This window comes from Engystomops pustulosus, chromosome 7, assembly GCF_040894005.1.
Source record: "Engystomops pustulosus chromosome 7, aEngPut4.maternal, whole genome shotgun sequence".
In the NCBI taxonomy this organism is placed as follows: Eukaryota; Metazoa; Chordata; class Amphibia; order Anura; family Leptodactylidae; genus Engystomops; species Engystomops pustulosus.
In genome coordinates, this window is record NC_092417.1 from 155734139 (window position 1) to 155749911 (window position 15773).

At 41.1% G+C, this 15773-nt stretch overlaps 1 protein-coding gene across 1 annotated transcript in view; it reads right to left on the minus strand.

Annotated features, from left to right (window-relative positions):
* LOC140071140 (ribosomal protein S6 kinase alpha-4-like) overlaps window positions 1-13726 on the minus strand; it is a 41350-nt gene extending 27624 nt beyond the window's left edge. The window contains exons 1-3 of the mRNA XM_072118460.1: window positions 13532-13726; window positions 6724-6795; window positions 3009-3227 (exon numbers count right to left, since the gene is read on the minus strand). Coding sequence (XP_071974561.1) covers window positions 3009-3227; window positions 6724-6795; window positions 13532-13580 — 340 coding nt within the window. The 5' untranslated portion in view covers window positions 13581-13726. The remainder of the gene's footprint in view (window positions 1-3008; window positions 3228-6723; window positions 6796-13531) is intronic.
* Window positions 13727-15773: the final 2047 nt, after the last annotated feature.

A 15773-nucleotide genomic window follows, 5' to 3' on the forward strand; every position in this document is an offset into this window, starting at 1 on the left:
TGCAATTTTAAAAAAAAAACATTAAAAAAAAAAAAAAAAAAACCTCACTTTTACGGGGGGCCCCGCGGGTCTACTGTGCAGCAGGTCCGTTCGGCGCACAGCTCTGTCAGCCGCCACCGCTAACATCAAGCGTGTGTGCGGGCTGCTGGCACACACAATATCATTGCAGCGGCTGACGTCAGAGCATGTGACACTGCACAGACCTGCCGCCGCTGGATCGCACAGAAGACTTGCGGAGGCCGCCGGAAATGTGAGTTTTGATTTTTTTTTTTTTTACTCGAGTATAAGATGAGTTTTTTTTTGTGCTGAAAAACTCGGCTTATACTGGATTACATACGGTAAGTCTAAGGCCAAATCATTGCTTTATTAGTGATGTAATGATGGGTCAGTGTTATCTATATAGAGGTCATTGTACAGGTAGGGGGAGGAGATAAGCTGTGACATCATCTATTGTCAGTAGTGATGTAATGATGGGTCAGTGTTATCTACATAGAGGTCATTGTACAGGGAGGGGGAGGAGATAAGCTGTGACATCATCTATTGTCAGTAGTGATGTAATGATGGGTCAGTGTTATCTACATAGAGGTCATTGTACAGGGAGGAGGAGGAGATAAGCTGTGACATCATCTATTGTCAGTAGTGATGTAATGATGGGTCAGTGTTATCTATATAGAGGTCATTGTACAGGGAGGGGGAGGAGATAAGCTGTGACATCATCTATTGTCAGTAGTGATGTAATGATGGGTCAGTGTTATCTACATAGAGGTCATTGTACAGGGAGGAGGAGGAGATAAGCTGTGACATCATCTATTGTCAGTAGTGATGTAATGATGGGTCAGTGTTATCTATATAGAGGTCATTGTACAGGGAGGGGGAGGAGATAAGCTGTGACATCATCTATTGTCAGTAGTGATGTAATGATGGGTCAGTGTTATCTACATAGAGGTCATTGTACAGGGAGGAGGAGGAGATAAGCTGTGACATCATCTATTGTCAGTAGTGATGTAATGATGGGTCAGTGTTATCTATATAGAGGTCATTGTACAGGGAGGGGGAGGAGATAAGCTGTGACATCATCTATTGTCAGTAGTGATGTAATGATGGGTCAGTGTTATCTATATAGAGGTCATTGTACAGGGAGGGGGAGGAGATAAGCTGTGACATCATCTATTGTCAGTAGTGATGTAATGATGGGTCAGTGTTATCTACATAGAGGTCATTGTACAGGGAGGGGGAGAAGATAAGCTGTGACATCATCTATTGTCAGTAGTGATGTAATGATGGGTCAGTGTTATCTATATAGAGGTCATTGTACAGGAGGAGGGGGAGGAGATAAGCTGTGACATCATCTATTGTCAGTAGTGATGTAATGATGGGTCAGTGTTATCTATATAGAGGTCACTGTACAGGGAGGGGGAGGAGATAAGCTGTGACATCATCTATTGTCAGTAGTGATGTAATGATGGGTCAGTGTTATCTATATAGAGGTCATTGTACAGGGAGGGGGAGGAGATAAGCTATGACATCATCTATTGTCAGTAGTGATGTAATGATGGGTCAGTGTTATCTATATAGAGGTCATTGTACAGGAGGAGGGGGAGAAGATAAGCTGTGACATCATCTATTGTCAGTAGTGATGTAATGATGGGTCAGTGTTATCTATATAGAGGTCATTGTACAGGGAGGAGGAGGAGATAAGCTGTGACATCATCTATTGTCAGTAGTGATGTAATGATAGGTCAGTGTTATCTATATAGAGGTCATTGTACAGGGAGGGGGAGGAGATAAGCTGTGACATCATCTATTGTCAGTAGTGATGTAATGATGGGTCAGTGTTATCTATATAGAGGTCATTGTACAGGGAGGGGGAGGAGATAAGCTGTGACATCATCTATTGTCAGTAGTGATGTAATGATGGGTCAGTGTTATCTACATAGAGGTCATTGTACAGGGAGGAGGAGGAGATAAGCTGTGACATCATCTATTGTCAGTAGTGATGTAATGATGGGTCAGTGTTATCTATATAGAGGTCATTGTACAGGGAGGGGGAGGAGATAAGCTGTGACATCATCTATTGTCAGTAGTGATGTAATGATGGGTCAGTGTTATCTATATAGAGGTCATTGTACAGGGAGGGGGAGGAGATAAGCTGTGACATCATCTATTGTCAGTAGTGATGTAATGATGGGTCAGTGTTATCTACATAGAGGTCATTGTACAGGGAGGGGGAGGAGATAAGCTGTGACATCATCTATTGTCAGTAGTGATGTAATGATGGGTCAGTGTTATCTATATAGAGGTCACTGTACAGGGAGGGGGAGGAGATAAGCTGTGACATCATCTATTGTCAGTAGTGATGTAATGATGGGTCAGTGTTATCTATATAGAGGTCATTGTACAGGGAGGGGGAGGAGATAAGCTATGACATCATCTATTGTCAGTAGTGATGTAATGATGGGTCAGTGTTATCTATATAGAGGTCATTGTACAGGAGGAGGGGGAGAAGATAAGCTGTGACATCATCTATTGTCAGTAGTGATGTAATGATGGGTCAGTGTTATCTATATAGAGGTCATTGTACAGGGAGGAGGAGGAGATAAGCTGTGACATCATCTATTGTCAGTAGTGATGTAATGATGGGTCAGTGTTATCTATATAGAGGTCATTGTACAGGAGGAGGGGGAGGAGATAAGCTGTGACATCATCTATTGTCAGTAGTGATGTAGTTTATGGAGTTATGTTGTATATATTATTGTATAGAAGAGTTGTATTTTATATAGTAATCTTGTTTGTGTGTAAATGTAAATAGTTTTTTTTAAGCTGAAAAATATGGCAAAATAAACTGTACTATATGTGGGCACATTATCCCTGCACCATGACGCCACTGGGTGCATTATCCCTGCCCTGTGATATCATAATTTTTCCTGCGTATTAATGAACAATATAAAGTCCACAGCAGAATAAAAAGACACATGGTGAATAGTGAAGTGAGCGTTACATGATCCTACCTAGTATAAGGTGGAGTTTGGCATCAGTCTGGAAGGCATAATGAAGGGTCACAAGGAAGGGACTCTCTCGGACATGTTCTAGAACTGTGCGCTCTGTCCGCGTGTGTTCTGCGGTTTTCTCCTTCTGAACCAGGGCTGCCTTGCGCAGAACCTTCATCGCATAAAGACGCTTTGCATCAGGACCGGTGACTTTGCGGACAAGAAAAACTTTCCCATAAGCTGCAAGAAATAAGACAGGTGTTTGTTGCTGCCTATTGAGAGCATGACATGGCTATGCACGTCTGACCCAAATATAACAAAAATACCGGAGGACAGGATATTCCACATGGAATCAGTGCAGAAAATCCGCAAGTGATCAAAGTTACTGGGGCAGATTTACTTACTCGATCCTGTCGTGATCCCACAGTGCGTTGTCCGACGAGGATTCGGGTGTGCCGCGATTTACTAAGCTTCAGCGCTTCCAACTTCCGTCGGAGTTCACTTGCTTCTTCCCGGTGCTTGTAAGTGCGTGTCATGCGACACATTTCTAATTGCTAAATCCCATGCATTGTCATAATCCGTCGAGTTGTCCGACGTCCCACCCCCCCCCCCCCCGATTTCTGTCGCGTGCAAGTCAGCGCCGATGCGACAAAATCCGATAGCGTGTGACAAAATCCAGGGGCAATTTGGCGCAAAACGGAAATCGTCAGGAAACCCGGCGAAAATGTGTCTGACGAACCCTTAGTAAATGATCCCCACTGTGTGCACACATTAGAGAAATCGGGACTTATTTACTAAGGGTCCGCGGATTGCACTTTCGTTGGATTTTCGAAGTTTCCAGGATTTGCTCTGCTGGGACAGATATTTAACTGTGGATTGTGTCACACACGATCGAATTTTGTCCCAGCTGCGCTGCTTCCATGCGACAGAAATCGGGGGGCGTGCCGTGGGACGATCCGATCCGGACTGAGCGCGGGATTTAAGATTCAAATTGTGTCGCAAGACAATTCACTTACATGCACCAGGAAGAAGGTGAACTCCGGAGGTACTGAGCGGGAGAAGCGACAGATGTCGAATATCGGGCGCACAATCTTCCTGAATCGCAGCACAGTGCATTACACACGGACAATGCACTTTCGGGGATCGCGACAGGACATGTAAGTAAATGGGCCCATCCTCTATGGAATCTGTAGCTCAAAATTTGGGTCAAAGCTACATGCAGTAAATTTTTTGTGTAAATTAGTTACTTGAGAGATGAATCTGCATAGAAATTTTCAGTGTATTCATAGCCAGATTTATCTGCAGGTTGGGGGCCGACTTTTCAGCACTCAAAGCGAAACTAAACTTGACACTTTGTAAAACAATCTATTAAAGAAATCTGTTTCTGTGTCATCATTTTTCCCTGCCTTTCTTTCTTATTTGGTAGGGGTCTGACTGTTGCCCCCCCCCCCCATAGATCACTGGACCAAAGCAATCCAGAGAATTTAAGTTAAATCCTCACTAGTAAAATCCTGCTGCTCCATTATATAGTATGGGATTGTCGGAAACTCTCCGGATTGCTACGAGTCCATTCCAGTGGTCTTAGGGATCAGAACCTCACAAATCAGTCTATCTTTATGCTGTGTACAGGTCTTCAGATACACTGATCATTACAGGAGAAAGAAGCAGAACCAATCACTGAAAAGCATCTTTATTACAAAGTATATTACGAAGTTTACTATTACCACCAGTTCTTATTAAAAAAAAAAAAATCATTATTTATATGGCGACAACATTCTAACAAAATAATACTCATACTTATAACATAATACATTATAGAGTAATAACAGAAAAAAGTAGCCAAGTTCAAATGACTATATCTTCTACAGTCAGTTTTTTTTTGCATATACATCTCCCCATTCCTGACTGTCAATTTAACAGTTGATATATGCAGCTCTGCGGCATCTAGAAGTAAAATTCTGGTGCAATGCTAAAGGGGAGGTTCTCCTTTTTAATATGACACCAGAACTGTGCCGAACATATAGCTGATTGAAGTGTCCCCCCCCCCCCCCCCAACAGCTGAAGACAGAACAGAGAAGCAGCTGCTGAGAGACGGAGCTGACAGTTTGCAGCAGTACACGCACCCTCTGCACCAGTAGCCTAACATGTGGAATACTGATGGACTGACACATCAAATTCTTAACATATTTTGTTAAAGGTTTATTCAACTTCACTACTAAGAAACTTCAATGGAAAGAATTACAGAAAAAACATTTTTTTGTCTTTTGTTTGCTAATTCTATAAACAACAAATTATAAAACTATCCCAATACGTCAAAGTTTCACATGGCAAATAAGATATCGTCATTTAACCCTTTAACGACCAGACCTTTTTAGTTTTTTTGCATTTCCATGTTTCACTTCCGCTCTCTAAATATTCTTAACTTTTTTTTATTTACAAATGCTGTACAGAGCTGTATGAGGACTTCTTATCCCGAGTAACAAATTGTACTTCCCAATGTCAGGAATTTTTATTCCATTCCGTGCCCCGGAAGATGTAAAATAAAGTTCCAAATGCGTTGAAATTGACAAAAAAAAAAATGTACGCCATTTACTTGTGGGCCCTGTTTTAAGACTTTCATTTTGCGCTCTAATGCTTATGGATAAAAAATTGATCCTTTTGTACAAAAGTCTTTTAACTTTTTCGTAGTTTGGTGTTGTGGTCTGTGCAAGGTGTTATTTTTTGGGTTATTATTTTGGGGACTGTATGACCTTTTGACCACTTTTTATTCAAATTATTAGGAAATGTGAAATGGCACAAAAGTGGCGATTCGGACCTCTGGCCACTACTTCCGTCATGGGGTCCACCGTCAGAAATAACAGTTTTTTCATAGAGCAGGCATTTTGGGATTAGATAATAGATAAAATGTTTATGATTTTGTTAATTTTTAAATCAGCTATAAGTAAAGTGGGGTATTTAAACGTTTATGCTTTTATACATTTTTGCACTTTATTTTTACATTTTTTATAGTATTTGTAGGCCCCTCCCCCTATACTTTAACCCTAGGGCAGTGGTGTTGAACCTATGGCACTGGTGCCAGAGGTGGCACTCAAAAACTCTCTATGGGCACGCGCGCCATCACCCGAGCACAGAGTTCGGCAGACAGGACTTAAGGCCTCTTGTAGTCCCAGGCAGCCCAGGACCCTCGAATGAGCTACAATGATAATTCCAAAATGTCTTCTCCTTCTTTCTTCTGTCCTCAGGTGTTATTACAATTTAAACCTGTGACAGAGCAGGGAGTCATAAGTTACTGCTTAAATTGCTGCATCGCACTTCGCTAAAAATATGTGGGTTTTGGTTGTAGTTTGGGCACTCGATGTCTACAAGGTTTGCCATCACTGCCCTAGGTAGGGGATCTGATTGCTCCTATCATATACTGCAACACTACAGTATTGCAGTATAAGACAATATTTATGCAGATCTGTCACAGTGGGCAACCAGCAACAGATCGCCACCCCATGATGACATCGCGAGGAGGGGGCAAGAATACGGCCCAAGATCAGTGCTGACAAACATCCGGATCAGCTAACATCATGTGTGTTTTAAGAGAACTCAGCCCGTAAGCCTTCTTCATATACCTCCAACTGCATCAGGACGTGACGTGCCAATGGGTTAAAGAAGAAAGAACAAAACTGCAGAATTTGACCTGGACATTCAGTTACCAATATCCATTGACCATGAAAGTGTTAAGTCTTACCTCCGGTGCCCAGAATTTTAAGCAGTTCAAAGTCTTGCATTCCAACTTTGTCTTCATGGCCTGTCAGATTCACTGTAGGAAAAAATAAATAAATAAAATAAAAGAAAGATCTAATTTATACATGAAAATACTTAAAGGGGTTTTCCCATGAGGGATAGGGCCTAACTTGCTGAACTGTGGGGGGTCTTAGTACCGACGGACCCCTCGTTTTAGCGATTTGTGGCACCGAGACCCCCACTGATCATCGATCTCATCCCGTGGATAGGGCCTAACTTACCTTTGTGGGAAAACCGCTTTAAAAGCATCAAAAGTTTATCCTAAATCTACCAAGAGATTAACAGGGTACTGGTATTTTGTGCAAAACAGCATATATACAGCTCCTGCAACAGAGCCCTGTACTCCACCATGACCAGTGTGGACATGTAAATGTGTGTCTAATAAAATCCCAAGTCAAGAAACAATCTGAGAGCAGTCATGAATCAGCCTGTATCTAAGTCTCCTCTACTCCACACTTATCCTGCTCTCTACCCACTACCTGTCACATGGAAAGGAGGAGGCTGGTGCAGAAGAGAAGAAGAATGCAAGGAGGAGACACAGGCAACTGCTGACCCTCCCCCAGGACTCACCACACTGCTGGCAGAGAGCCAGGTAATGTGAAAGAAAGTTTTATAAAGTACTGCAACTATTTAGAATGCTGACAAAGGTATTTTTTAAAATCAGCATAGCATATGCTTTTGGAAACTGTCACCAGATAAAAATGACATTCCTGATGACAGGTTCGCTTTAATGAAGTACATTATAAAGTTTACTATTGTCACCTGTTCTGATAAATAATTATTTATAGGGCGGCTTTCTGCAGTTCAAGAAAGAAAACAAATAAAAGCTTCTCAAGTTCCAGTTACATGGCCCTGAGCTATATACTCATGCCTGATTAAATCCAACCATCAACAACATCCTTTATTTTTTTTCCTGGCTGCTTTATGTCCATGCGGTACTTATGTTTCCAATATATTTTTAGAATATAGATTACCAGTGATCCATGATAAAAGTAACATGACATTATTTGCTTCCCCCCCTATGGAGACTTATATTTTGTGAGATGAGTTGACGTTTCCATTTGCAACATAGTAGGGCACATTTACTAAGGGTCCGCAAACCGCATTTCCGTCGAGTTTCCCGTCGATTTCAGTTTTGCGCCGCATTTAACGGGATGTGTTGCAATTGCGTCGTCTTTCTCGCGACACAAATCGGGGAGCAGGCCGTAGGATGATCTGACAGATTCGGACAAACCGTGGGATTTAACTTTAAAATTGTGTCGCATATAATGCACCTACATGCACCAGGAAGAAGAAGGTGAACTCCGGCGGACCTGAGCGGGGAAGCGACACATGCAGGATATCAGGCGCACGATCTTAGTGAATCGCGGCAGATGTGCATTCTCGTCGGGGATCGCGCAGGGACAGGTAAGTAAATGTGCCCCAGTGAGTCACTGTTCATCATCATGGACTATTAGATCATTTTTATCATGTCTTTTATTTTAAAAAATTCATCACCTGTGTTTAAAAAGGCGAACATTTATAGATTCTTACGGATTCTGTTATGTTAATTATGCAGTTTTTTTTTTTAACTTTATGCTCGTTTTGCCAATAAACCATTCTAGAAGAGAAAAAAAATATTCCTTTATTGTTATATTTTTTAAATTTTCACTTAAGTGGATAAATTAATTTTACGCTTACACTTATGTACAGCTATTTGTTTCCAGGCTAACATACTACAAGCAAAGCAAACCCAGTGTAGTCTGCCCCAGCAGTCAGACTGTCATCCATCTACTTCCGATTGCCAAATATATGTGAATAAGAAGGGACAGATGGAAAAACATGGAGTATCAGACTCTGTAGTCTAAAGCTGCCGACATACTGTTATTCAGCTGTTACCTACTGCTTGCCATAGAATAGATATGTTACAGATAGAAGGGTCTGTTTGTAGTCTGTTACCATAGAGACACACAGGTCTGCAATGAAGCCGTCGAAGCACAGGTTCATTTAAATGCTGACTATCTGCAAAGTTCCTTCATTTTTCGTTCTTGGTTATTTGTGCAAGACAAGACAAGTTGTCAATGAATGGAGGTAATTCCGGATTGTTACTGTCAGGACTGAGTATCCTGCTAAGATTACTCCAAGAGCACAGCAGACAATCGTAACAGGAGTAAGAAACCAGAGGTAACAGCAAAAGATCAGCAGTGACATTCTGGAGCGAGTACGGTATCTCTTCTTCAAACACGTTCAGCTTTAATCATGTTTTCGGAGACAAAATCATCCCGATATACACCACTAGCATTATAATGAGAAACTCAATTTTAAGGGTCTGTAACAGGTTTGATTGATAAGGGTGGAACCATTACAAAAAACTGCAAGTCCCCCCCCCCCCATTGTGTAAAATAACAGACACCAATTCAGTGCCAAACAGGTCCACCAACCCCCCTTGGGCCCAGACTCTAAGCTTATATTGGAGAGACAACATCATTTGGAGTCTAGAAGGGGAATGAAGAAGAACGTGCCCTAGTATATTTTTGTCTGGTGGGCCCAGAAACGTCAGTCCGACCCTGTGCCCTAAATACCACATATACGATAATGGGGTTCCTGCAGTAGTATTTTGTATGGGATTATTAATGAAATCTGGGACAGAGGCTCCTAAAATAACAGTGCAAATCCACCTTTCCTGTGAAATCTATGAAAATGATAAGTACATAAATTAACCTTGTCAAAAAAATAAAATAAGCAATGACCATTCCTTCTGTTGTGAAAATGTATTAAAACAATTATCTATACATTTTTAGAATTGTCACATCCATACTGACATAATACCTGATTAAACATGTTTCCATGTATTCCAGCTTTCTAAACAATCATATAACATACATGTAATATAACACCTGAAATTACAACCTGTCCTGCAAAAAACAAGTCCCCAGCTACAAACACAATGTGGAATGTGAAAAATGAGTCAAGGAAAAAAAACACAAAAACAAATATGCAGGATCTCATAGGGCCAAAAGTTCTAAAAGTTCTTCAATTGTGATCGGATTTACATGTTCCCTATCACAGCAAAATGATCATCTTGAATTATTGCCTACAGTAGGTCCAAGAAACTTTGATCCATCGTCACATTCAGTGGGATCTAGTGGTTACCTGTCAAGTTTTTTTCCCCCTAATAAAGCCATAACTCTATTAGGCCTCATGCTACCCATCCCGTACCACTTCAGCACCACTTCAGCACTAAGCCACATTCACTTTAATGGGCAATACGGCCACCCATTTGAATGGCCATATTGCTCACCGTAGCACATGCTCTATCTTTAGCTGTATGTATGGCCCGGCTGCATGGTTCCCTATGGAGAGGGGAGGGGTGAGGAGTGCTCACCAAACCCCTTCTTTAGCTGGCACTATGCTATGCCTAGGTCCCGGCCTGTACATAGCATCAGTTTATCTGCATGATGCCTTTGTCTGTTAATCAAGCTGTATAGGAGCTTGCTTTTTGTGGGATGAGTCAGCCTTTTGTTGGTATTCTGTAGAGTACACAAGTTTTTTGATAACTGTTTAATTCCTTTTTTAATTAAGAAAATAGAGGTCATTATTATCTGTAACATACACCTTGTACTATATATATATATATATATATAGACCCTGCACATCACTGCGGTCTGTATATACTTTACATTAGTGGTTTATCCGATGATCCCCATATCTTTTTGTTCCTTGTTGGTTCCTCAGACCAATGAGGTATATAGGAATGTATCTTTATTAGAAGATTGTGTACTGTATGAAACTTGATAGGACGGATAGGGTCCTTGCTGACAGCAGCGATGCATCATGAGTGAAAATACCACTTCTTAACATATTATTATCCGGGTTTTGTGCATTGTATATTAGTCTGTGTGTTGTCTTTGTGTTTCCATTTTATCCCTACGGGAAGCTTTTTTGATTTACTAATAAAGTTTATTGAATTTTTGATAACTATATATGGTATTTTGATTATTCACTCATATTCAATAGGGGTGTTTGTTTTAGGAAGGGAGGTGGTGTGTTCTGCCCTACGACCACCCCCACATATTGTTTGGTGTATATATATATATATATATATATATATATATATATATATATATATATATATATATATATATATATATATATATAGTGGACTTTCTAATTACAGCCCAATGCAATTTTGAAGCTTTAGAATTTTAGATATTTGGCCACTTCTCACTAGCTTATTGCAGCCAAGATTCCAAGACCCGTGTGGTTTTCTCTGGATACAGTAACCCCCCTATCCATAGGTTATTTCTGGTATTTCAACCGAGCCCCATCACTGCAATGGAGCTGACCTACAATAACAGACTGACAAGTGTTGAGCGATTTGTCCCCCTTGTCCGTGTGCAAGTTCTTAGTTTATTATTTTTCTGTAGGAGGAAGGGGGGGGGGGGGGGGGGGGTTTAATAATGATGGGAGGTTGTAATAAACGCATCATGTTCCTAAGGGAACTTCTGATTAGGACACGTCCACCATCTGTAAACTGATAGTAGATGTCCTGTAAAGGCTTCTCTTATTAGAGGCTACCTTTCCTATAATTATCCCAGACTGCACTTGTAGCACCTCCACCTAAAAAAAGAGACTAAAGAGAAGCCGAATGTTCGGGGAAGGGGAGGTGTGAAATCCCATACATTATTCCTATAAGGTTACTGAGAGAAGTACAGTAGTTCTTCACTTACTCCTGGCAAACAGACTATGGCTTCTATGTAAAACCTCCGTTACCTTTCTACATCACTTCCTGATTTTCTGACACATTGATACAAAGTTATTAAACCAAACAACAAATTGTACAGACAATAGAAACAATATGAGTGTCACATCCTGGATAGAACTAGCACTAGGATTATGGAAGCAATGTCTACACTTGAGGGTCAGCAAACTACAATTCCCAGCATGCACTCTTGTTCAGTGCCATGAATGTAAATGATGCATGCTGGAATTTGTAGTTCATTGTACCTGTAGGGAGCAAATGTCAACAGGCAGAGCGATCGGCTTCTGGTATTGTGCTCTATGGGGTCCGGGTGTCAGACACTCAGATATTGATGGCATATCCTGTGGTGAGGCCATCAAAAGACTGGCTTCAGTGCCTAAACATGACCGAAGTGCCTAAACATGACCGAACATAGTGCAGAAGATGACCCTCTGTGCATCATAGTGATATGTGATACAAGGAGTCCCTCCTTCCCAGCAGAGGTTGGGATGCTGTGTATCATAGTAGTTTTTGTGATACAAGGAGTTCCTGCTTCCCAGCACAGTATGGGATGCTGTGCATTATTGTGATATATGATACAAGGGGTTCCTGCTTCCCCGCAGAGGACAGAACTCAGTGCATCATAGTGATGTGTGATACAAAGAGTTCCTGTTTTGCAGAAGAGGACAGGAATCCGTGCATCATAGTGATATGTGATACAAGGAGTTCCTGCTTCCCAGCACAGTATGGGATGCTGTGCATCATAGTGATATGTGATACAAGGAGTTCCTGCTTCCCAGCACAGTATGGGATGCTGTGCATCATAGTGATATGTGATACAAGGAGTTCCTGCTTCCCAGCACAGTATGGGATGCTGTGCATCATAGTGATATGTGATACAAGGAGTTCCTGCTTCCCAGCACAGTATGGGATGCTGTGCATCATAGTGATATGTGATACAAGGAGTTCCTGCTTCCCAGCACAGTATGGGATGCTGTGCATCATAGTGATATGTGATACAAGGAGTTCCGATTTCCCAGCAGAGGACAGGACTCTGTGCATCATAGTGATACATGATACAAGGGGTCCCTGCTTCCCTGGAAAAAAGATGCACCAGCAAATTGTCGTCACGATTAGTGCTTGGTGCTTCTTTTCTGCCGGTAAGCTGGGAGTCTATGCATGAAATCCAGCCAGCGGCGGTCTGTTTCATGAACCAAACACGGTCGTGTGGTGCTGGATTGAGACTAGGGCTGCACGGCAAATTTTCCTGCAACACACATCAAGTGTCTAAAGACGCCCTTCATCACAAATAATGAAAGAGAAAGGGGTCACATTGCAAACCAGAACTATTAATGACCCAATACACATTCACATCTCATATATTTAAACGCTACCAGTTCCATAGGTAGGAAAAAAAAAAAAAAAAAAATCAGACAGGTCCAATAAGAACAACCTATAACCACAAACACAAGTTATATATGTACACACAAATAAATACACAAAGCTGTATACATGCGCACAATATAAACAAACATCGCTACATGTGTATACACAAACAAAGCAACATACATACACTCAATCTCTACATAGACATAAATACATTTACCTTAACAAACATATACACACATATAGACCTAAACACAGGCATAATTATATAATCACATATTGCACTGTATGTATAGCTCCACACACACACACACACAAAACAAAAACACCTACACAAACATATACATATATACACATACATATAACCCTACAGACAGGTATACACACACACATACATACATACATACATAAGCTGCAGACATGTAAACACACACATACATACACACAGGTACACACACACACATGCATACATACATAAGCACAAATACATACACATAAGCCTTCAGATATGTAAACACACACATACATGACTTGTGCAGTGTGTGACATGTGGCAGCTGTGTCCCCTGTGGTTACATAATGTGTGACATATACACATACAGCCTGTGCTCCGTGTTCCCGCTGTGGTAGGGGAGGCGGCCCCTCACCTTGTATGGCGGTGCCGGTGTCACACTGAGTAGTGGCCGGATCTGCCATGTCCGGCAGTGCTGGGCCCTGGAGTCCGGTGACGGGCCCCGGCTCCTGGCTCCGGTCCGGGCTATGAGGAAGAGCAGGGAGATGGGCCACTTCCTGTCGGGCTGCGCTGTCAGTGTAATGTGACTCTGTAGTGTAATGTGCTGCACTGGGTGTGGCGCCACCTCAGAGGGCGTGGCCTGCACTCTGACTGACGGGCGGGGTACGGCTGTCATGGCGGGAGACTGGATATATGTATATATATATATATGTATACAGCGGTGTACAGCCACTATACATACAGCTGTATCCACCTATAAGTCTATTTATATGATATCTATATGCCTCATATCCAGCTTCTATCTATTTATCTACCTCCTGTCTAGCTAAGGCGCAGTTCACACTACAGTTTAAACCTCCGTTTCTCACCGCCCTTAAAGAAAGTGAAGAACGGAGGTTTTAACTCCCACTCGGCGTGGAGGTGACACAACAAGCCAGATTTTAGGCGTACAATCCCTGATTAATGTGGCCCATAGATAGAAGAAACAGATAGACATGAGATAAAGATCTATAATTTGTTATAGTAAATATTAAGAACAGACAGCAACAATGTGTTCAGGTATATTCAGTTTTTTATCAAGTTTTTTTTTCTTTTAAATACAAAGAAATAGTTGGAAATGTAGACAGTAGTGTGAACTGCGCCTCATATATTTATCTCTCTGTGTCTATCATCACATATATGTCTCTAGGGTTAACCCCTTACTGACTTGTGACAAAATAGTATGTCACATGTCGGCTGCGGGTGTATGGAGAGGGCTCATCAGCTGAGCCCTCTCTATACAAGGTAGGTGTTTGCTGCATATTGCAGCTAACACCCACAATCGGTGCTAGCACAGATAGCGGGTGTTAACCTTTCAATCTAGGCGCCGCCATATTGGCTAACATTGTCTCTATTGGCTAACATTGTCACACCCGTGATGTCATAGGGGAGTGATGATCTGCTACCATGAGAGCCTCAGGTCACACAAAGACCCAAGGCTGTCATGTTTTAGGCAATCTATTACAATGTGCCACTGTGCGAAATCCCCATATACTCCCATACAGTAGTATTGAAGTATATGGTAGGATCAATCAGACAACCTAGGGTTAAAGTACCCTAGGGGGTCTGAAAAATAGTAAAAAATAAATAAATGAAAAACTAAAAATTCAAATCATCCTCCGTTCTCTAGAACTGATCAAAATATAAATAAACGGTAAAAATCATAAACACATAGGTATCGCCACTTCCCCAAATGTCCGATCTATCAAAATATAACCCCGTAACGGAAAATAACCCCCAAAGTTGAAAATGCAACTGTTTTGTAAAAAAAATTCTATAAAACGTGATCAAAAGTCCATACAGTCCTCAAAAATTGTAGCATTGAAAGCACCACCAAGAGTCGGAAAAAATGACACCACCCACAGCACCATACACCGAAGTATGAAAAAGTTATTAGCGCCAGAAGATGGCAAAATTAAGATTTATTTTTTCGTACAGGAGGTTTTAATTTTTGAAAATGTGTGAAAACATTATAAAACCTATATAAATTTGTTATCCCCGTAATCGTACTGACCCAAAGAATAAAGTAGACATGTCATTTGGAGCGCACAGTGAAAGCCGTAAAATCCAAGCCGTCAAGAAAATGGCGCAAATGCGTCAATTAATTTCACTGCCTTTTTCACGCTTTCCAGTACACGGCATGGAATATTACATACCATCACTATGAAGTGCAATGGCAGAAAACAAGCCCTTACACATGGAAAAATATAAAAGTTATAGATTTTTGAAAGTGGGGTGTGAAAAATGGAAACACAAAAACGAAATAGGGCCTCAGCATCAAGGGGTTAAAGTACACTAGGGTATTAAACAAAAGTAAAAATAAAAGAAAAAGTAAAAGTTCAAATCATCCCAATTTCCCTAGAACTGATATAAAAATAAACGAATAAAATCATAAATATGTTCGGTATCGTCACATCCCAAAAGTCCCCAAAATGACAGCAATGAAAACGTCGATACGTCCTGCAAAAAAATGAAACCTTACACAGCGCCGTATGAAAAAGTTACTAGCGGCAAAAGTTAGCAAAGTAAAGAGTTTTTTTCATGCAGGTTTTAATTTTTTTTAATGTGATGTAATAAAAGGCAATAAAACCTGTATAAATTTGGTATTCTCATAACCG